The sequence below is a fragment of the Apium graveolens genome, chromosome 1 (assembly GCF_009905375.1).
Source record: "Apium graveolens cultivar Ventura chromosome 1, ASM990537v1, whole genome shotgun sequence".
NCBI lineage: Eukaryota > Viridiplantae > Streptophyta > Magnoliopsida > Apiales > Apiaceae > Apium > Apium graveolens.
The window spans coordinates 152,855,231-152,877,862 of record NC_133647.1 but is presented as its reverse complement, the minus strand read 5'-3'; the positions used below and the strand labels follow the sequence as shown (position 1 = coordinate 152,877,862).

The 22,632-nt window shown below is 34.5% G+C and overlaps 2 protein-coding genes across 5 annotated transcripts; both read right to left on the bottom strand.

The window, feature by feature from the left end:
• Nucleotides 1–968: 968 nt before the first annotated feature.
• Nucleotides 969–12,068, bottom strand: LOC141668323 (E3 ubiquitin-protein ligase UPL3-like). 4 transcript variants are annotated; one of them, XM_074475171.1, is made up of 19 exons: nt 11,945–12,068; nt 10,724–11,692; nt 10,440–10,550; nt 10,217–10,333; nt 9,928–10,101; nt 9,694–9,855; nt 9,128–9,367; nt 8,913–9,034; nt 7,342–8,767; nt 5,849–5,947; nt 3,572–5,104; nt 3,254–3,472; nt 3,045–3,149; nt 2,573–2,653; nt 2,413–2,481; nt 2,199–2,327; nt 1,948–2,070; nt 1,616–1,830; nt 969–1,496 (listed from the first exon to the last, which is right to left on the bottom strand). In XM_074475171.1, exons 2-18 carry the CDS (start codon nt 11,573–11,575, stop codon nt 1,765–1,767), a joined length of 5,628 nt encoding a protein of 1,875 aa, XP_074331272.1. In that variant the 5' UTR covers nt 11,576–11,692; nt 11,945–12,068; the 3' UTR covers nt 969–1,496; nt 1,616–1,764. The 4 variants fall into 4 exon arrangements, with proteins under 4 accessions (XP_074331272.1, XP_074331245.1, XP_074331262.1 ...); XM_074475144.1 differs by having other exon boundaries at nt 969–1,477; XM_074475161.1 differs by having other exon boundaries at nt 969–1,446.
• An 898-nt stretch (nt 12,069–12,966) lies between these two features.
• Nucleotides 12,967–13,632, bottom strand: LOC141708293 (uncharacterized). The gene has a single exon (XM_074511854.1). It carries the CDS (start codon nt 13,630–13,632, stop codon nt 12,967–12,969), a length of 666 nt encoding a protein of 221 aa, XP_074367955.1.
• Between the last annotated feature and the right edge of the window lie 9,000 nt (nt 13,633–22,632).

The following is a 22,632-nucleotide window of genomic DNA, read 5'->3' as shown; positions in this document are numbered from 1 at the left end:
GAATTCTCATGACCCTAACGGCCAGTTTTTCACAAAAACAGGTCCTTCAACCCTGCCTAGTGCATAGATTTTAACCAAATTTTGAAACACTGCTTTATAGATTTTAACCAAAATCTGCATTTATAAAAACCAATCTTAGCATTTCTTCTATGTAACGTATATAACCAACAGCGAGCTATTAGAGTTGAACTAGGATACGCTATCGATTTCTACAGAAGACTCGAAATCAAATAGGATCTACAGACAACTTAATTTTATGTTGAATCCAACTCCTTCAAGAGTTTCAAACTGGATTGATTACAACAAGCTACTATATAAATGTGATTTGAAATAGATTTATACAAAATTATTATCTAAAAGTAAGGTAAACTTTGTGTGATTATATGAGTAGAATTAAGCTCAGCCCCGGAAATGCGTCAAGTTTCTGTCGCATATAGGAAGTAGTCTAATAAGAAAGCTAGCACAACACTACAACACTACAGGAGTCTTTGATCTTATATAACATTTTTTGTTACTCTTGCCAAAACATCAAATATGAACCAAAAAATCTCGAATGCCTCATATATATTTTTCAGTTCAAAGTTTCGTACACATATTATCACTAAAACAGTTGTAGAGCAATGTTTACACCGAAATAAAACACACAATACAGAATTTTACAAGACAAATCTCAAAGTTACCACTGGAATGGTTAGACACAAATGCGAAGTTAGGTACTGAAAATGTCGAGGCCACTGAATATCACAAGGTAATGACCATGACAATGTTCAATTGTATGACCTGAACAACAGCTTTATCTCAATTGTTATCTTACGGTCCAAGAGACTATTTACTTATGTATTCTATTATATATTCCCCAAACATTTGATTATATATTTTTCTCGGAAATAATATTGATACATTATTCTTGAGATATCATGTACATTACTTATTATTCGCTTCTGTTAATCTTTTGCAACACAGTCAGATACATACAATTGCTTTATATTAAGGCATACAACACACAGGTTTAGATTTAACTGCCTTCAAAAAGCCAAGTCTTAAAAATTATGCAGGAAACGCTAATAGCCCAACATATTTATAATGGTTACCACTAATTACAATTTTGCATGTTAACTGTCAACCCTAGAATAGTTATTTAACATCACTTTCGAATAATTTGAAAAGAAAAAATCATTTAGAACAAGAGCTTACTAAATTTAAGAGAAAAAGTGAAGACCCAAAACAAACTTCCTACTTTTATTTACAATTAATAATAGGAGGGGGGGATTCAGAAAGGAGTTCCATTAGTCTCTCTGTCTTGGATATTCTTACTGGAGAACCATGGACAGTCAATTTTCTGGATATTCTAGCCTGACAACCATGGACAGTCAAGCTAATAAGATGAACAAAACTTCCACACTCAAGCGACAACTGACGAAAAAAATCATTTTGTTGGAGTAGGAACTGCAGAGGACATGAAACCAAATACAAGCACCTGAGAATCGCAACACAAACTATGATACAATTAATTAAATCATGGTGCCCTATGAACATACAAAAACGGCAAAAAGATTATTCTATAAACACTGCCAACGGAAAAATATAATAAGACCCAATGGCTCAGACTACTGACCTCGTAAATACATGTCCATATATTCGCACCAAAATGAAACCCCAATTGAGTAGCATAGAGCTTATGACTTTTGAGGTCAACAATGTCCAGTTGCGGAATACAGATGATAGTGAACTCAGACAATGCACAAGTCCAGTAAGATTTAGACACTAAGACAAATCAAAAGAACCCTGCCCCTCACTTATTGCATAGATAAGCTTCTTGTACATGACATCCTGTTGCAACCAAAACCCTAAAAGTAAGAAAGACCTAACTACACATGCTGAAAGCATAAATCAATAAGAAAACTCCGCAAGATGAAATTCATAGAGAAATTACAGCTGACACAGTACCTTGGTAGAATAAGGAGGAAGCTTCAGGTAATTAGCACAAGTCATTACGCTTGGCAAGTCATCATCAGCAGATTCTGAAAACCCGGACGCATTAGATGCAGTGTTACCAATGGTTGATGAATGCTGGTACAACATTAACTGACATGTTAGTACAAAACTACAAGAGAGACTTGTGCAATAGAACATCAAATAATATCAGAGTTATCATATATGATATTTATACATTCATCATATCTTTTAACAACACCTACCTTTCTCACAATAGTTAGCTTCGGATTCAGAACTGCCAAACCACCTGGAGGAAGTCGGGGTGCACCAGTCACAAACTGACAGAAAGCTCGCTGCTGCTCTGGGGTGAATTCCCCCATAATCTCAAGTAACTAATAAAAATCACAATAAAACATATTACAGTTTCCATTGTTCTAACACAAGGATACGGTTTGGGGTTATTTAAAGGACACATACATTGATAATTGGAGAACTTTTTGCAGTATAACCATGGTCAAACTTTATGTGATCTGCCAAGGTCTCCATCTGCACAGAAGAAACTTCAAATTTAAGTATATGTCATACTGTAAATACAGGCCAAGGTACATAGTTACCAAAGAATAACAAAAGTAATTACCTCCCATAATTCTCTCCGACCACAAAGCAAATAGTCCAACTCCTTTGCAGAAAATATTTGCAACGATGAAATGTCAAACACCTGAGGTTGCTGACATCAGTTAGCACATTTCAAGCAACAAATGCAAAAAAAAACATAAAATCAGGTGGTAACACTTTGTTTTTAATAGTTTTTACTTTTTTGCTATTAGATTTATACTTTCATCTGACTACAGCAAGTACCAATACAAGATACAAAATGATTTGAAACTATCTTTCCAGCAGACTATGTTGATATCCACTGAAAATTTACCAAACTCAACAGCTGGAACAGAAAAAACCAGACGAAAGACCAACTCATAGCACTAAGTGGTATATTAGAGGGAAAACAACGCTACACGATATATACCAGAAATACTTACAACTGAAAATTTGATCTATTACAGTGTGGATTAATAAATACAGTTAGGATAAATACAAATGAGCCTGCTTACCTGACTAAACCCAGCTCTTAGTGCTTCCAACTGTCTCCTAATTCCAACCCCAACTGTGGCATCAACTACAAGAGAAATATATTCTTCCAAATTGTTTATATCCACCTGCAAATTTAACGATACATAGTTTCATTGGACATACCTCCATAAAAAGCAAACATGGTACAGTTCTATATTTCAAGATCTAATTAGATAACCACAGGAATTACATTCTCGTCGCCAGTCTTCAAAATGTAATCTGGATAGCCAGGTAGCGTGAAATCTAAGCAGAGATCTTCTATTAGAGTCCCATGGAAACGTAGGTCAGAAACTTGATCATTGGCACCCGTTGTTTCCAGATACCGTTTCCGGTGAACAACAGCTTCAAATTCAAGCAATGTCTTTCCCAATTCAGCATCAAAAGAAATGATATCATGCAAATCGAGGTCCTAAAAATGAAGAAATCATAACATTAAGATGTAAATATCTACTTTATATGTAAGTAATGAAACAGCTCGATTATTCTTAAACCAAAAAAATTAGCATACTTGACCAAGCAAAAGCTTATAAAATGCAGTAGATAATGGAAGATCTAAAAGCCTTCCATCTTGAAGAGCCTTCGCCAAAACACGGCCAAGCAATCTAAAGTGTTCAACTACTTTGCTTAATTTGCTGTCATCAGACACATCTGCACTTGCCAACCAAGGACGCGGAAACAGCCCAAGAGGTGCCTGAATTAGATGTTCAAGAGGAGCCATATCGTTAATCATCTTACTGCTTTTCTCATCAATTTCCATCATGGACTTATCCGATGCAGAATTAAACCTCCACATTTGAAGTCCAACCTTCTGTAGATCATGACTTAAAAGAGTGTAGAACTCCAAGGTTGGCCCCAATCCAGTGCCAACCTCGCCAAAATATTCTACTTCTAGAACAGCTTTCTGGCTCGAATACATCTCCATAACTTTTGCAGCAGAGTCAAGGATCCGATGTCGGGACACGCGAACTTTCTGGCGCTGCAATCTCCCTAATCTCACCTCTCTCTCATTCATTGATCCATGACCATCTGCACCCTGCTGCTGCTGAAGACGATAGAGAGCACGAGACAAACCAAAAGCCGTTGAATGGAAGTACTGACGCCGTGTCTCAAATGGAAACAAGAACGGACATGCTTTTGTCAACTGGTCACACCATGATGGAAGACTTCCGGTACAAAGTGCAAGTGCATCCTGAATCTGTCGAGCTAATTTCGGAGTAAGTTTACTATTGATGAATTCTTCACCGGGGACCAAGACACCAGTCACACTAAGATCATTTAGGCTCAATATCTTTCCTTCAGAAAATCTGTCTGTAACTGCCTGTCTACGTAAACGTGGAGCTAGCTCATTCAACCCCTCTAATACGCGTAACAATGCTAATATATTATAAGTTGGATCACTTTTTTCTAGATCGCATGGAAGCTCTCCTTGAAAAATGCTATCCAAATGTGATAATTGCTGCTTGCATAAATCATCAGTGGAACTGGACAGAGAAACCACTTTTCTCGATCTAGATGAGGAGCCAGAGCTTATTGTACCAACTGAAACCTTATCACTGGGGAGGTCTGCCTTTTGGTACGTAATGGTATATATATCTCCCCATGACCTGCTTCCATCACTGGAAACAGACTCACTACCATTATATTTATCATTCTCATCCTCATCAAGTACAAGTTGTCGCTGAATAGCTTGATAAATTGGCAACTTATTACTTAAATGCTTCCCGCCTGCAGTAAAAGTTAGCTTGGGAGATGCTAGAGGTCTTCCCTGCCTCTCTCTGGTTGTGGTACCTCTACCACTTGAAGATGAAAGACCAGCCATCGCAGCAGCAGCAAATGACATTGCACCTCTTGAACCATGAGTATTCCCGCTCCTCAGATCTGCAGAGTCTGAAACCCTTGATTTTGTCGCTCTGCTGGTAGAACCAATGGCTGGATTCACCTGGTTATCACTTGGGGGAGGACCACCATCAACTGAACCACCCAATTTAACATCATGCACTGCATGCATTATGCCAACAGGGATAGAACCATCCCCCAGTACCTAAAAAATCAGTAAACAAACAAAAAATATCCAAAATGAATGAAATTCCAAAAATCAAGATGACTCTTTACATAAATATCTAAATTGCCTTGCAGAGACCTCAAGAACACTAGTAAAGGAAATCACACCGACTCTCATGCACGTAAATAAAGATTATCTTAGTAAAATTGTCAACTTACATAAATACTTATTGTTATGTCATTGTTGATTCGTAAGTAAGTAGCACTAACACCAAGAAGGAACATAAAAAATCGGGCATGCATTTTTTTCCTTAATATCTACTTCTACCAAATCATACAAAAAACGAATAATTTATATAAAACCCATCCGAAAATCCCAAGAAAAATTAATGAGTATATGACAATCTTACACTCCTATTGATGCATATGAGCAAATTTCGCCACAATACTGACAAAAAAAATTATAGACTATAACTAAAACCAAAGAAAGCAATAACAAATCATGATATCCTACATTAAATGCAAGATCACATTTATAATCCTACTACCACATCTTTCACATCTATAAAAAGCTTGCTATCAAAATAGCAAATTTTTAATCCGCTAAATGGCTACGTATTTAAAAACTGACAGTCAGCCAATTCCTCAGCTCGTACCTCTATAAATAACATGAAGTTGACATAACTATTCAGGAGAAAACTAATGTTATGAATCTCTTCAGTAACAAATTCCACGAAGAATTAAAACTTTGGTTAGTTAACGGATTAAAGGTAATTATACATACATCATCCTGCCCTTCCTCATCGTTGTCATCAGAGATATCTTCATCTTCGATCACCATCTCATCATCAATCTCCAAAGGAGATGTCTCCAATTCCTCGTCCTACCAAATACGAAACATAGTTACACAACACAACAGAAATAAAATACAATATAAGACCTATTTTTAGGAACTGTAACACAGATGACTGAGAAAAACTGTAAAAACGGTAAATGACGTCTATATTTTAAATCGGCACAAAACCTTTGACATCGTTGATATTAGAGAAACTGAATACCTACCAATTACAGCAGGATATTGGTCACTGTAGATTGGACGAAACATGCTAGACTACAAAAATATTAGAGCAAGGAATATAAACGGCAGCATAAATAAACCCACACATCCATGGAAATTATAACCTCCAATTCCTCCACCATCAGTCGGGCATAAATATAACATTCTAATGGGAGACTACTACAAGATCTTGGGTAAATTTTTATTATTGTATGTTTTCCCTCTTTTTTTAAAATCATATATGCTTATATACTGCAGTATTTTTTAAGCAATTGAGCTAAGGAAAACCAAAATAATCATTTAGCGCATAAAGCACATATTGACCGACACAGGCTCAATTTGTTGTAGGAGACCTTGAAGCACACTGTGCATGCTGCACTCAAGACCATTACTATGTCTCTTGTATTATTTTTTAGATTATTAACCTAGACACTATCCCACCTTCTGGTTGATGAAAAGAATTTGTTAGAAGTATATTTTTTATATGCCGAAGTTACATATCAGTATATCACCAACCTAAGAACACTAGCCTCCACTGAGTGGAAAGGAGTCATAAAGCAGGCAGGCATCATCAAGCACAATTTGTCACAATCAATAATTTACTGAAGAACACTTGACTTTATTCTCAGATATCTTATACTTCAATTAAAATATATGAAACAGGAAAATGGGAACATTGAGGTCAAAATTGTTATCAAACATATAATAAGAGTTTAAAATGATAATGTCAATGGAAACTTCGAAGAATATAATCTACCAGTGATGGCTAAGGACCTTGAAAGATTGGTTTTGATACTGATACCAACTCTTGGCAAGATTAAGAATCACTTGTTAATTGACCGAGACTGGACGGCATAAGGTTAACCCGGGAAGATGCAACTTCCTACGAGGTCAAATTAATAACATAAGATTTCTTACTGTTTGCCTATATACTTCGGATGCAATTCTAACATTACAACTAAAATTGACGTTACCACAAAATATAATTTATGTAAGGTTGACTAATTATAATAGGCTAATAGCAATTTCTACAAATAACTGCAAAAGCCTGAATTTTCTGCAAAACACTCGACCTAAACTATAGTGCATATCACAGTTGTAACAATAACTCTTGTTAAGCTAATATTGTTGTTATGAATGAGATATTGGGATCAAGGGAACAACACTGAAGTTTATCACGCATGGGAAAATAATATACACACTGTTACCTATATACATACCTCTGAACTAGAATTTACTTCCACGGCTTTCATTTGTGCATCTTTATCCAGAGCTGCTTGTCTACGAGCAGCGTTTCTTGTACGAGGACCACTTCCATTTTCTTCAGCTGTCCTCAAAACAGCCTTTCCCGTTCCCTTTGATAAGCTAGTATTTTTCTCTTGTACCATTTCCTTCCTTGCACTGTCACCGATACTAATAGATTTTCTGGATCTTGTTGACATACGGCAAGCCATGGGGACAGTAGTTGAATTAAAAGGTGATGAAGCACCAGCAGCAGTAGACATGGTCCTGGACTCAGATCTTCCTACAGATGCTGAAGGCTTCTTTCCAGACTCATCTCGCTTAACTCGAGGCCACAGAAACTCTTCAACAGCAGCTAAACTTGCTAAAGGATCAATTAAAACAACATTTGAAGAATAATCACGGAGAGATTTTTCTCCCTTTTCTCTACAAAGACGTAACTTTATTGGTTGAACTAAAGCACTCAACCCAGATGACAGGCGTCCACTTCCACTAGATGACCTGGAACTATGGCTTAGCACCACCGGAAAACGCTCCAATGAGGACAAAGCATTTTGAAGCTTCTGAACTAGGATACTCATAGGAGCCAAATTCTTTTCTTGAAGACCAGAAGGAAGAGCAACTGCAATAAATGATTTGTACCGTCTCAGTGCCTGCTGACGGTACTTAGAAATAGCAGTATCAGAAATCTTCTCCTTTGAGGAGAATCCGCATGATAAGTACTTGAGCAAAGCAGCTACAACCCCACTACCAATGAACTCAAAAGTTGAAACACTGTCCCCTTTGCATAACTCTGTTAGTATTTCAGATATTACCCTAGCCAAATCCTCTTCCTTATTAGGACAAATATCAGCAACACATAGCCCTATAGCTTTAGATTTTCCTTTAGACTTAGTTCTTTGATTATCAACTCCAGCATTTAACTTTGAGCAGAGATTTTTCATATGTAGGAGATCATCTGTAAACCCAGCTTCAATAGAACCAGGATCCGAAGGGAAATATTTATCTTTAAAAGCCCGGGCAGATAAGCTTACTTCCACACGTAGACTGGAACTGACAGTTGACACCTGTGCAGGATTTGGCGGTGAACCACCAGCTAAACTTGAACGTTTGGAATCTTCAGCCGTGTTTCCATTTATATTTAAGTTTCCACCACGTCTTCGGTGACGTCCGGACCTCGATAACGATCCAGCTACAGAATCACTTTCTTTCTCAAATGTTGGTAGAGGCAGAGCAGTTGCAGGAGATCCGGCTATTATTAATGCATCTACAGCATGCACCACACCTTCCCTCACAAATATCTTGGAGAATGTTTGTGGAAGTTTATTCATTAAAATCTCAGATATCTGCAGGGCAGGGATCAACACCTGCGGATCTTTCAACGCTAGAACTCCAGCTAAGAAGCTAAACATCAACCAACAAAATTAACTGGTGAATATCTATCTACACTCAAAGCAGATCCACATAATTTACACATGGTGAATATCTATCTACACTCAAAGCAGATCCACATAATTTACACATGTAAGTTTTCACAACAAAGGGTTACCTTGATATGTTTGTCCCACTCAATAGAGACCGGAGTATGTCTGCGCTGCTGAAGTACATAAGCTTCCCAATAACAGAAAGGCAACTGTGACGGACAGGACCATTGACACTGGATCCGTAGATCTGCATAGTACAAAAAAAAGATATAAAAAAAACAAAAATAGCAGCGAATAAGAGCTCTTTTAGGTCTGGAATCTAGATTATTGGGAAATTAACCTGGATTAATACAGGAAGAAGATCCGTTCCAAATTTCTGGAGGAGCTCGGGCTGTTCACTGAGCAATTTCTCACGAGCAGAAATCTCATTCTCAATTAAATCATCTCGCTCCTCAGAAACAACAGGGGGCAACTTTGTAAGAGATCCTTTCACAAATACATTAGAGCTTGAAGGAAGAGATATGGTTCCTTGAGGCAGCGGGGGAAGAAGTTCATTCGCTAAATTTACAATCTCAAAAATCTGTACCAATATACAAAGTTCAGATATCCACACATAGATGCAAGGTAGAAACCTTGAATATTAAGAACAATGGTACTGCCATATACAAACTAAAAATGAATACAGAAACCAATAACAACGGAAACTATGTAACTAAACCATGAGTGAATTCAAATGTAAAATATATTATCCTATTTTACCAACCACCTAATATTTGATGACTACTACCTAGATTTAGATTGTGTCATTAACTATCACATTAAAATTTTGCATCTTCTCAAAGATGTCAATTAAGTATATTAATCAAGAAAATAATTCACTACAGATGGGTACAAATTAACATGTACCTGGTCAGGTGGCCTACTTAGTGCAGGGGAAGCAGACATGCTTGTGACAAGCCCGGAACCAGATAGTATATCTTTCAGAATGCTGCTAATCCCAAGGAGCAACAACGTTTTGGCTCCTAAATGCGAGCTACGTGCACAGGTTGAAAGTAAGCGAACCAAGCCCTGCATAATTCTACAGTTACAAACACAGTAAACGAATGCAACTCCCTAACATTGATCATCATTTGCAAGTACCGTATAAGTGGATGTGCTAAGTGCAGCTTGTCCACCTCCAGAACTACCAGTGGAGATTAGTGATAATGCTTGCATGATGAGCCCATGATTACATAGTTCATCATTCAGCCTATCCGGAGAAGATGCGAATGCCTCCACAATCTTAGTCAAGCATATTGAAGAAAGTTCTACAACCTAAAATCAGATGAATAAAAAAAGAAGGGCTTAGTTAGCTTGTACTAAAGACAAACTCACATGGAACCTTTGTGGTTGCAAGTTGCAGCCAATTATATAGATAAATAGGGCTTACCTTGGCATCTTGATACTGAAGAAGTGGGGTCAGTAAAGGAACGGCATTTGTTACAAATTCGGCAGCATCAGCAGGGAGTTTCTTGCACATATTCACAGCAATGGAAAGTGCCACACGCTGAAGAAAGTAATAATTTTGAAATGAAATCATCGCATATTTAATATAGATGCAACTTAACAAATTCCACAATTCAGTACTGGAAAAAGTTTACTCAATTGATTACCTGGACTCCTGTTGAGAAAAAATCAAGAAACTGGAGCACTGCCATAAGTGCCCCTGCCCTTAAGCAAGCAGTTGGGTTCTCCTGAGATATCTTCTTGAGGGCTTGTAAAGACTGTTATCATCGCAATAAGAAGCAAATTTACAACTTGAAATTTTAGAGATACATTATCAAGGATAAAATATGACAACCTTTCTTTTAATATAACAAAGTGAAGTTTAAACTATAGAAAGTCTAAAATTATATGAGTTTTCAACTACCATTCGAAGTCAACATAATTGGCTCACCTGTTCAGCCAAATCCATGTACTCGATTGTGAGCAGTTTATCCACAAAAGAACTCACTGCACCATAATGCACAACAGTAGCACATGAAGTTGGAAGCACATCGCATAAGTGAGTAAGTGCCCTGGCCGCAAGAAGCATTATGTCAGCATTATCCGTATAGCTAAGAAAATTCACAAGCACCGGAACAAACGACTCTACTGGAAACGAACTAAGTGAGTCCTCGGTCCCAATTGAGAGCATCTCACAAAGTTGAGTCAATGCCTCAATTTGCCTTCCCTCCTCCCCATCTGCCTGCAATCCAGACAGAATTTTCTTTAGCCTACTACTCTGATGCGAGGAAGAGGCAGCAGCAGCCATCGCAGACGACGGAAGCAAATCATCTAATCCAGCTCCCAATTTTCTCAAAAGACCTTGAAGTGCACTACTAGCCGAAGTCAAATTATGGTGTAACATTCCCGCATCACTCTCACTATCATGATCATCCTCATCCTCATCACCATCTCCTCCATTACCCGTCGATTCCATATTCAAACCCAAACCCCTCTCCGCATCTCTACTCTCTCTATTCCTTTCCCTAATCCTAACTTGATGCTCTTTCTCTTTGGCTTTCTCTTTACCTTTACTCAAACTATCCTTATCCTGATTCTTACCACGGCGACCACCACGTGAACCAGAACCAGACGCCTCAGCCATTTTCAAACCTCGACTCGACAATGCAGGAGTAACAGGCGAATTTGCGTTAGTAGACGAAGAAGTAGACAAACGAACACGTTTACGAGTAACAAGACCTGACGACGACGAAGAAGGGGCTGATGAGGTAGCCTCTGCCCGCTTCCGACTACGAGTTTCCATACAAAAACCACTATCAAACACTATTCAATCGCCGATACTATCGACGATCAAACAATAACCAATCTAAAATCTCTTATCATCCCCCAACCACAAAACCTGATTGTCCAATTTTACAATCTGCACTATAAACAAATTAAAACATGTATTATTATAACTAATTAAAACAAGAATCAAGACTAATTAATCAAATTAATCCAATCAGTTAAGCAGTTATAATAACATGAATAAGTGATATAAACAGATACAATTGGGACGAGTATCAATAACAAAACCCTAATTAAAATAACGATCGACAAACAAGTTTTAGTTTAAAAATTAAATTAGATATTAAACGAACGTGATAACAATCTAAAAAATCTAAAATCTAACCTCTGATGATTGTATGATTCTTAGGTATTGGTGAACTGGGTATATGTTATATGGGAGGGGTACAGTTAATATGATATGGTTATATCAATGGACACTTCTATTTTTAAAGGTTAAAAAGCCCAATTATACATTACAGGGTTAGATAATTTTAATATCAGTCCAGTAATTAATACCGAATAAAATACTATAATGGTTTTTGTTTTTACATTATCCGTTTTTAGAGATTAGTTGGCGAAAAAAGTTCTAGTAATATCTGACAGTTGTACATGACTTTTATCGATGGGATCCGCAACTTTTTAAAAATAATCTCGACAATACTTTTCTCCCGGGTTAGTAGCAATGGCAAATAGGAACAATTAGATTGCCCTTTTGAACCATGGGGCCGTTGATTACTAGACTACACAGTATTTCATGGAGATTAACTTTTTTTTTATGAAAGTAAATTGCTTCATTACTCAAAGACAATTATAAGAAAGAGCCTCCAACAAACACGTAGAAGGAGACGTGAATAAATTATGGGAATTTACTAAACACAGGATTCCAGCGACTTCATGTGCTACCTCGTTAGCATTCTTCCGAACAAAAACAATCGAAACTCTACATAAATTGCTTAGCATTTGTTTACAATTCTCGATTATTTCTCCAACCTCTAGAAAATTCACCTTCTGGCCTGCAATTGCATCAGCATTGAGCTTTGAATCAGACTCAATTATCACTTCATCATTTTGCTTGCCCATGTCCTTGATCCATGATAATGCTTCCATAATACCTATTGCTTCCGCTTCAACTACTGATATCTCCCCTGCCAATTTCTTCGTCTTGGCTGCTAAGAACTGGCCTTCATGGTTCCTTAGCACCATACCTGTGGATAAAACTTTGGCACCTGGAATGACAGATGCATCAACATTTATTTTGAACCCTGCAGGTGGGGGAGGTTTCCATCTTTCGTTGGCTTTAGACACTACAACTTGAGTTCTCGGTGGATCATGTTCCACAAGATCGGGGTGTTTTCTTGCTTGAGTTCATTGTGCTAAAATCTGGAAGCTACTATCCATAGCAAAAGCAGCTGTGACTACTTTGCCATCCCATACCTTTTTATTTTTCCAGTACCAAATGCCCCATAAAACCATACAAATTTTCAAAAGCTCCTCAGCCTTAGCATCAGTAAGTTTCTGCAGCAGCCACCCATGAGCACACTCCACTTGACTCCAATCATAAGTTAGCCCCACGTGATTCCAGCATTCAGTAGCAAAACTGTAGTCATAAAACAAATGTATCATATGTTCTACATCAGTTTCACACATAGGACAAGTAATAGGAATTCGAATTCCTCTAGAGTTTAATCTCCATCGAACTGGGACAACATTCCTACAATATCGCCACACAAAAACTTTAATTTTATGCGGGATATTTAGATGCCAAATTCTCTTCCAACCTACACATGAGGGAGTAGCATGCAAACCAATATTTGATTCATACCAAAAGTGATAAGCTCTTTTTGCCGTATAAGCACCATTACTCGAATGAACCCAAACTACTTGATCAGCCACATCTCGTTGAGGGATACGAGTTTCAAGAATTGCATCAGCATCTTCTTGAACAAAATTTTGTCTGACTAAAGTCGTGTTCCATTTCTTTTCACCTGGCATGAACAGAGAAGCCACTTTCCCATCTCTACCTTCATACATTTGAACTTGCTCCACCTGATTAATTTTGGTAATTTGTTTTAGTTTCAAAAAAAAACTTTGGTAATTTGTTTTAATTTAACCAAGTTTAAATGAATAAGTTACAGCAGTCCATCATATTCACCAATCAAATTTCTACTTCACAGGCTTTAAGATGAGATATATATTGCGCTTCTTTTAAACACAATGGTCAAGAAACATTTATCACACAGTGTATTAATCAAACCAATTATCGAATCTGAAGTATTTCCATACAAATGTAGGTAAATCTCATGTGATATGAAAAAATTTGTGGGCAAAATCTAAACTACTTTGTGATCCAATTTTTTTTCTTCAAATTATTCTTAGTTCATGTGATATATGACACCTGTTTTTTTTTACTTTTTACATATTGTACGCGTACATAATAAATGGTATTGATATTTAGATTAGATCATAATTGTGATAAACAATAAATTAATACCTTATCGAGAAACTCCAATTGTGTGTCCGTCAAATTAATTCTGGAAAACAAAAACAAATCAGTCCGACAACCATAAAATTCTAGTTGCAGGGCCAGGGTAGTATTTGCATAATCTTATCATATTACTTGGGGGGGTTTACACACATGTCGATGTAAGTGAATTATACTTTAGAAGGAGATAGAAAATCGTGCCGCGGTTTGTAAGAGTAAAAGATTGAAAGAAAATATGGTTATGAATGATACAACCAAAATCCTAAATCTTTTTTCGGTTTTCAAAATGACAACGAACACGGGGCTGCAAGACATCAACGGAGAGATTAACATATGATTTTTGATTTGCGGGAGATTAAAGCCATCTATTTGTTAGTGTATACTGAAAATATTTATTTGAAGTATATACATTTATTTCTGGCCAGTTTAATTGAGAATCATTTGAATGTTTACATGTTGTCTAATATTATATATTGTGTACAATCTAGTATCAAATGGGATACAGAATATTAGATTGTTAAATACGATTATATAATATAATAAGGTTCACAGCACATGTGGTGTTGGACAATCCACTGGTATGGCTGTAGTATTATTTAGATTAGTTTATATTGACTAATAAATAATGCTAGTATACTTTGTGTATATTGAACAGGATCAAATTTAGAATTGTTCCCTTAATACTGATTAAGAAGGAGAACTAAGATTCTATGCTATTATTAATGCTTAGGTTCTTAATCCGGAAATAGTAATTGACACGTGTATATTATTTACATGCTTTGATTTATATATTAAAAAATTCTTTTGAATTATATCATTATATTTTGGGTGATGGAATTATATACATGGTGGATATTATTTATTGAAGGAATCCATGTCCTGATAATATTCGGGGTAATGATGTCCCCTTGAAAGCTCAAAAAGATTTAATTATGTGAAACCCTACAGGTGGAATTTATTCTGGCATAATTAAATAAAGGTTGAGTGGATGATCAAGGATAAAAGATATTAATTAAATAAATTATCAGTAATTTATTTAATTAATGGACATATGATATTTTAAATATGGGGAATTTAATAAGCAAATAATATTGGAACCGAATTAATTAAATTACGGTATTAGGAAAGGTAGTGCAAATATTAATTCTTTAGTGGATTGAATTAATATTTAATTACATTGGGCTAGGCTCAAGATGTAATTAGAAGGCCCAACCTAATTATCCATGGTCTCTATTGTAGCCTATATATATTCTTATTCTCTTCTTGCTTGGCAATTGTGTGAAAACATATTGTAGCCACCAAGGAGTAAGGAGAGGATAAATTGAGAAGACGGAGGCCACACTTCGCTCAAGGGAATTTGGGAATACAATAGAAGAGCGTGGAATCAACCATTAACAAGGTAATCTTCTTTTCGTAATCTTTATCGTAAAATGTAGTAACACCCCAAGTCTGTGGTTCCCAACACTATTTTCTATTATTGTTGACCGTTTTACTTTGATTTTCTCATGTTATTGATCGATTTTTTTGGTCGAGACTACTGTTTATTATGTGCAATCCACACATCTTCAATGACACAAAAAAGGGAGAAAGAGTTTGGGAAGTGATCAAATGGTGGTTACCATTTTTTCATTTGGCCATTCATTAATGTTTCTTGATTCGATCCAGTGCGAGGCCTTCAACGGACAATTGGGTGCAAAGTTTCATACATTGCAATATTGGAAAAATGCATACAGTTTCAGTTGTGAGTGAGAAATTGAAGACATATCTGTGGGGTCAAGTGAAAAGTTGAAGACATGTCGATTGGGGGAAACAAAGGCATTAGACTAGATGAGATATCTCGAGATTAGTAGTGTCAGACATATCAGTCAATTTGGAAGCATGAAGCATCTTAAAAGAGACTCCTTGTAGGTATGTTTATGTAAATACAACCATGGGCTCAGGTTTGTCTAGTGTACTTTTCTTACTTATATTGTTTGATTAATATTTGTCATTTTTGTTACTGTATACATTTATCACATACTATTTTTATCGTGCACTAAACTGAGGGTCTTCACAAAAACAACCTCCATATTCTCCAGAGTATGGATATGGTCTGCGTACATCTCACCCTCCCCAAATACTGTTCCAAGCAATATATACTGGTTATTTTTTTATTTTATTTTATTTTGTTTTGTTTCATTTTTGAGAGAAAAAAGAAAGTATTTTTTTAAAAAAAAATACTGTAAGTTTCGTTAAAACGACCATCCATACACGAGAATCTACCTACTATTACGTGGATGGCATGAGAATACAAGTTAATCTGCTCAACTCATGAACCACCTTATTTGCATGTTTTCCAACAAGAGATACAAAGAATGCTAGTTGTGCTTTAAGCTTATCCCAACAATTCGGTAAAATGTGGCCCACTTCCAAGTGAACAAAACTCCCTTTCTACAAAATTTAAAATGTGATGAGTGAATCCGTGTTAACTTTGCTTCAATTCATGATAAAGTCTTACACACTCCCATGACCAGAGGCTCCATATAACTAAATCATTTTTTAGTAATCGAAGATAAAATGTCCCAATACAATTTCTAAAAACCATACCAAACTAGAAAGACTTAACTCCTGCAAATACATATACATCTACATTCACTTTTAAATACCTGTTTTTCGGGGTTTTCTATGTTCAATTATTAGAACCAACTTCTTGACATGGATCATTGGTAGTAATATGTTGCCCATTACGTGTTTTAGCTTTCTTTTAATCTGTCACCATCATGGCACACAAATCCAAAGGTACACAAGTGTCATTGTTAGTTTTAACTTATATTTAAAAACATAAATAAAAAAATGAATAATTATATGAGTTACATTTGGATAGTTATTATTATCTTAATTGGGCATTAAATGTAATAATTAAGTATTAGGCAATTATTTTTTATGGGGTGGAAGAGTGGGATGATTTGCTCATATATTGAGGGTAATCATGTTAAAATATACACCAAGAAAAGATGATAGATTATTCAATCCTCTATTCGAAACCCTTAAATAATTTTATCTTTATTATATATTTTTTTAAATATTTTATTTGATTAAATACAACAGTCACTACCTTAACTTCTTATACTCTTTTATTCTTTCAAAACCAAATACCCTATAAAATCTTAGTTATCTTAGTGATCACAACATTTGAAGCAATAATGAGTTTATTAAGTAGGATTCAGGAGCATAAGTGGCATTATGATATTATATGTAATATATACATATGCATAACACTTAGGTTAAAATTATTTTCAAAAAAAAATACTTAGGTTAAAATTGGCAATCAAAAAATATATGGAGTAAATGTTCTATATCTGTGTGACACATAAGTCATGTAATAGAAAACTTACATCTTTAGATTTTACTCAATTCTTCATACGAATGTTGTTTTGACAAAATCTCCAAAGAAAAATATGTAACTTAGAAGGGATTGTGAGCCTTCAGATTTTCTTCCATCCTTCATCGTGCACCACAACTAAGAAACAATAATTGCCATAATAGGTTTCACATATTCTTAATGAAAATGCTCCTTCACCATGTCATTGTCCCCCTAATTACATCCCGAAATAAGTATGAGACTAGCTCATTTTGTCTAGCATATATGTGACTTTGTTCAACATGAATCCCTCTTTTACTTTGAAGTCAGGGGTCATTGGTTGTAAATATATATGTCACATCTCCTGCAACTCATATGTACTCTGTATACAAGTTTTCTTTTGCAGCGTGGATTCTAGACTAGACCGTATGTATTTAAAAGCTTCCAAAAAATGAGAGTGAAAATAATATATCGTTTTATAAAGACGAGCAACCTGAAACTGAGGTTCGTTTATAAACTTCCAGCATATTTCAAAACCATCCATATTTCGAAAATATAAACCACTTTGCTTTTGGTATACTCATTGTTTTCCAAGAGTGCCACTTTATACATGTGCTTTCATTCACATTCGAGCTCCACTAGAATTTATTCAACATTATTTCAATTTCTTGACAGAGTGATTTAGGGAGTAAGAAAGAACATGTGCAATATGAGGGAATGGACTGTGTTATATTTTTTATCAAAACCAATTTATCTGCACTTGAGAAAGGCTCCACCTTCCATCCTTGTATACTCCTCTAAACCTTGTCTTTGATAAAACCAAAAAAATCATATTCTTTGACCTTCCAGTAAGTGTTGGTAAAAATTATATTCTTTAACCTTCTACGTTTTCTTGAAAAACCAAATAAATATTATCCACAAATAAAAAATGTGTGATAATCAGAGTTGTGGAGCTAATTTGAAATTCTTGAATACTCATATTCATGGCAACTTGTTCAAGAGAGTTCGAAAAGCCTTCAACACAAAGTAAAAATAGGTACAAGGAAAATGGACCCCCTGACGGAGGCTCGTCTTTGGAGTGATATGACCTATGTAGGATCCATTAAAACACACCTCATATGACACTGTGGATACACACAACATTATCCAATTTACCCACTTGTTATAAAAGCCTTTAATCCTCACTATATACTTCAAATAGTTCCAATCTACATGATCGCCGACCATACTAATCTCGATTTTTAAAGCAATTTCCTACGATTCTACTTCCTTTATATATGATGAACGGCCTCGAACGCTACCAAAAAGGTTATCAGTTATGCTCTTTTTTTGTATAAAAGTGGAAAATGAGTAAAATATTAATCGAGGATCTAATCCCAAGCTTTCTCGAACCGGTGTCACAAAAATATGCATAGTGGAATATGCATAAAAGAGGATCTTCTCGTAAGTTTCGTACTAAATTATATGTCTATTTATTGTAAGCTCTAAAAAATAATTGGTAATATATTTGGTCGTCGTTTGGTTCAACCATAAAAAAATTATGGTTACATCTTCAATAATTAAATAAATAAGAGTTGTTATATTTATACTAAGAAATATACTCTATATATACTATTATACTAAAAACCCAAGTATCGAACATCTCTTTTTATAGAATATTATACCAAAAACCTATGGTTGGAACCTTTTATCAATTATGTTTAAAAAAATTATATATTAAGGTTATTTTACCAAAAGTTCAAGATTTGAATCTTCTAAATAAAAATAATAAAAATTGGAATTTCTGTTATTATTCAAAATAATACATGCAATTCATTTAGCGGAAAAAAATATGTAATTATTTAAATAACTATTATAATCATTATTAAAATTATAACTCTTAAAAATAAAATTTTAAAATAAAAATTATTATAAATACTAGTTAATATGATTAAACTATTTATAAAATTAAAAATAACTGTTAAAAATATTATAATATAAAAAATTATAATGAATATTTAAAAAAATAATGCTAGGGGTTGTATTCTAGCAATCTATACTATTGTATTAAAGACAAAACGTTAAAAATAAGGTTTTCAATTCTTTAGTCATTCCCGATCCAAAGTCAAATATTTCATATTAAAGTTATGACAGTCGTTATATATAATCCTAAATATTATTACATAAGGGGTTTAATGTTTGAATCTCAGCAACAATATATTAAAATTACTAGTATATAACCCGTGCGATGCACAATTGTATTTATCATTATATACTGTAAATTATAATTTTAACATGTTGATGGAATTCGAACCTTGCATTGTATAAGATATTTTGGGATTATATTATAAATTTAATATGGTGTTGGTGAGATTCGAACATTGCATCCCCTTATACAAATGTTTTTAGGATTATATCCACGGTTTTCATAAACTGAACCTTAAATATCAAATGGGAACTGAATTGAGAACTTGAACAATTTGATGAATTCGAAGAGTCGATGCAAGTGTTTGTGAACTTGGGTAATTTATTGATTTCAGAGAGTTGATGAAGGCAAATAGGTAATGCGGACAATTGATACAATTGATGGACATTAAGTTGTATGAACCCAGCAGGAGTAGACGTCAGAGATAATTGATATGTGAGAGTTGTGCGGGTGCGTGTGTTTTGTGTCCGGGAACAATTTATTTTCTATTCTAAATATAAAGTTATTTTTATTTGTAGGTGTTCTTTTTTTAAATATAATAGAAGAATATAATATAAGTGTCCTATTTTAAATATAATAGAATGACCAAAGACCAACAGACAAACTTTCAATATTTTATTTTTAATATAATAATTTATAACATATAGAGATAAAACAAAGGTGAATTGCATGGGTTATATACTAGTAATTATATAAAAAATATATAATTGGTGGCAATTTGCTTCAAACATAGACCATTAAATTTTTAGTAAAAAATTCAGAACTATTAGATCTAATACTAAAACATATTTTATATTTAAATTATTTTATTAAAATACTAAGGTTCGAACCCATTAATGCCACACTTATATTAAAATGTTAAATTATTATTTTAAAATATTTAATAATTTATTAATATTTACTAAAATAAAAATAATTGTATAAAATATTTACCGCGGTACTTTAAAAAAAATCTTCACATTGCACAGGTTTACAAGTTAGTATATATAAATAGAGTAGTGTTGGTGGTACCAAAGAAAAATAGAAAAATGAAAAATGACACATTATAATTTGTGAATGCATTTTTATGCACGATGAAACTATCATTTTATGAAAATTATTACGCAATACATTTTTCCATGTGTCATTAAAAATGTTTTTGGGACCTTTATTATTTCTCATATAAAAAAGTATGGGAGGACCATCCTCCGGGTGAAAAATTCTTTTTCGGTGACTAATTGTCATTTATTAGAGCACGGGTATAAAGTGTTCTTATATCAAAATGGGTTAATTACTCCATGCTTCATCATTTTATCTTATTTATGTAAAATTAAATATGAGTTGAACCACATATGAATATAGTCAATGAATTTCACAATCTAATCAACTGAGATTCTAGCTCAATATTTGAAGTTGTTAATTTGCAAGTAGATTTCATGGTTTCTTTTGTACCCAAAATCTTCATCGGCTTGATTTAGGTGCATTCGACTTAGAGTTCGCATCTTTAAGTGATAAATGACCTAGATAATAGGCCTTGGATGATGTATGAATAAGAATTGTAGTTAGACAGAATAGAGAGGTCTTCAGAAAGTTTACAGGGATTTAAAGGTTCTACATGAACAAAAAGGTTACTTAGGGAACATAATCCTTCATCTGGAGAAGATTACAGCAGTTTAACATGGTTGGAACAGTTTTTTCTTATTTACATTATTATTATTATTATTATTATTATTATTATTATTGTTAGTGTTAGTGTTGATTTTATTATTATTATTATTATAAATATACAGTTATTATATACTTCTAAAAATATATTAAAGTTCTTATATGATTAGATAAATAAAATTTTAAAAATATAAATATTAACAGAAATACATGTATCTCACAGGGTTTAAGATAGTGGTTTTAAATTTCTATTGGAGGAATCTCAAAATAAGTAATTTATAACTTAAAATGAATAAGTAATTTATGAGTGATAAGTGAATAAATACTTATAAGTCATATAAGCATTTGAGTAATTTATTTATAACTCGTATTTTTTTATTTAAATGAACTAAAATAAACAAATTTTGAATACAATCATCGTACTTCATGTATTATAAACTAGAACAATATTTAATATATATAGGGTCGCGCTCAAATGAGAATCTTGTTATAGTGAGATATGAGAACCAATCATAGTCACTCATTTTTATGTCTTGTATTAATCTTTCACAATTAATTTAATATTTGATCATCTTTCTAATTTAAATACCAACCACTACCATCTACGATGACCATCATTTCCGACCACCACTATCACCAGTGACCACCACCACCTCACGCGACCACCAGAAAATCACCACCGTTAAACCAAAATCACCACCGAAAAATATAAAATCACCACCAAAAAATGAAAATCAAAATCTGCAAAAATAAAATCACCACCGGGAAACCTATAATCACCGGATTCGAGTACTATTTTTTTCCCCCAGATCCGACCCCGGTCACCAACTCCGACCATTATACCAATATAATCACCACATCACTAATTACCACCAATCAACACTAAAAATACACTATTTACAAATATCAGCCATCACCTACAAATTTTACCAACACAATAGCATTACCCATCACCATCATCATACACCGCCTTCAACCCTACAACACACTACCACTAATCAATAATATTTAAAATATCATCATTATATAATCATAAAGTAATACAATATTATATAAAATTACCAAAAATGAAACAAAAATCTTAATAAACAAATTTAAGTAGTAATTTCAGATATGAGTTTCGTCGGAGAAAAAACAAATCTAGTAAATTAACTATTGCTGGTAGCGAGGGGAGTGGTGGCAGCGATGCCTCGTCGTGGCGGAAGGAGGTTGTTATTGCTGGCGGCAAAGTTATAGATAGATGGTGGGGAGGGGGGAGAGAGAGAAGATCTAAGATCCGTGCTTACCGGATATAGGCGGTGGAGTAGCGGAGGAATTTCTGTAGGGCGGCGGGAGATGGGGGTGGGATGGGTGGATGCTGGGTTGCTGGGGAAGGGGTCA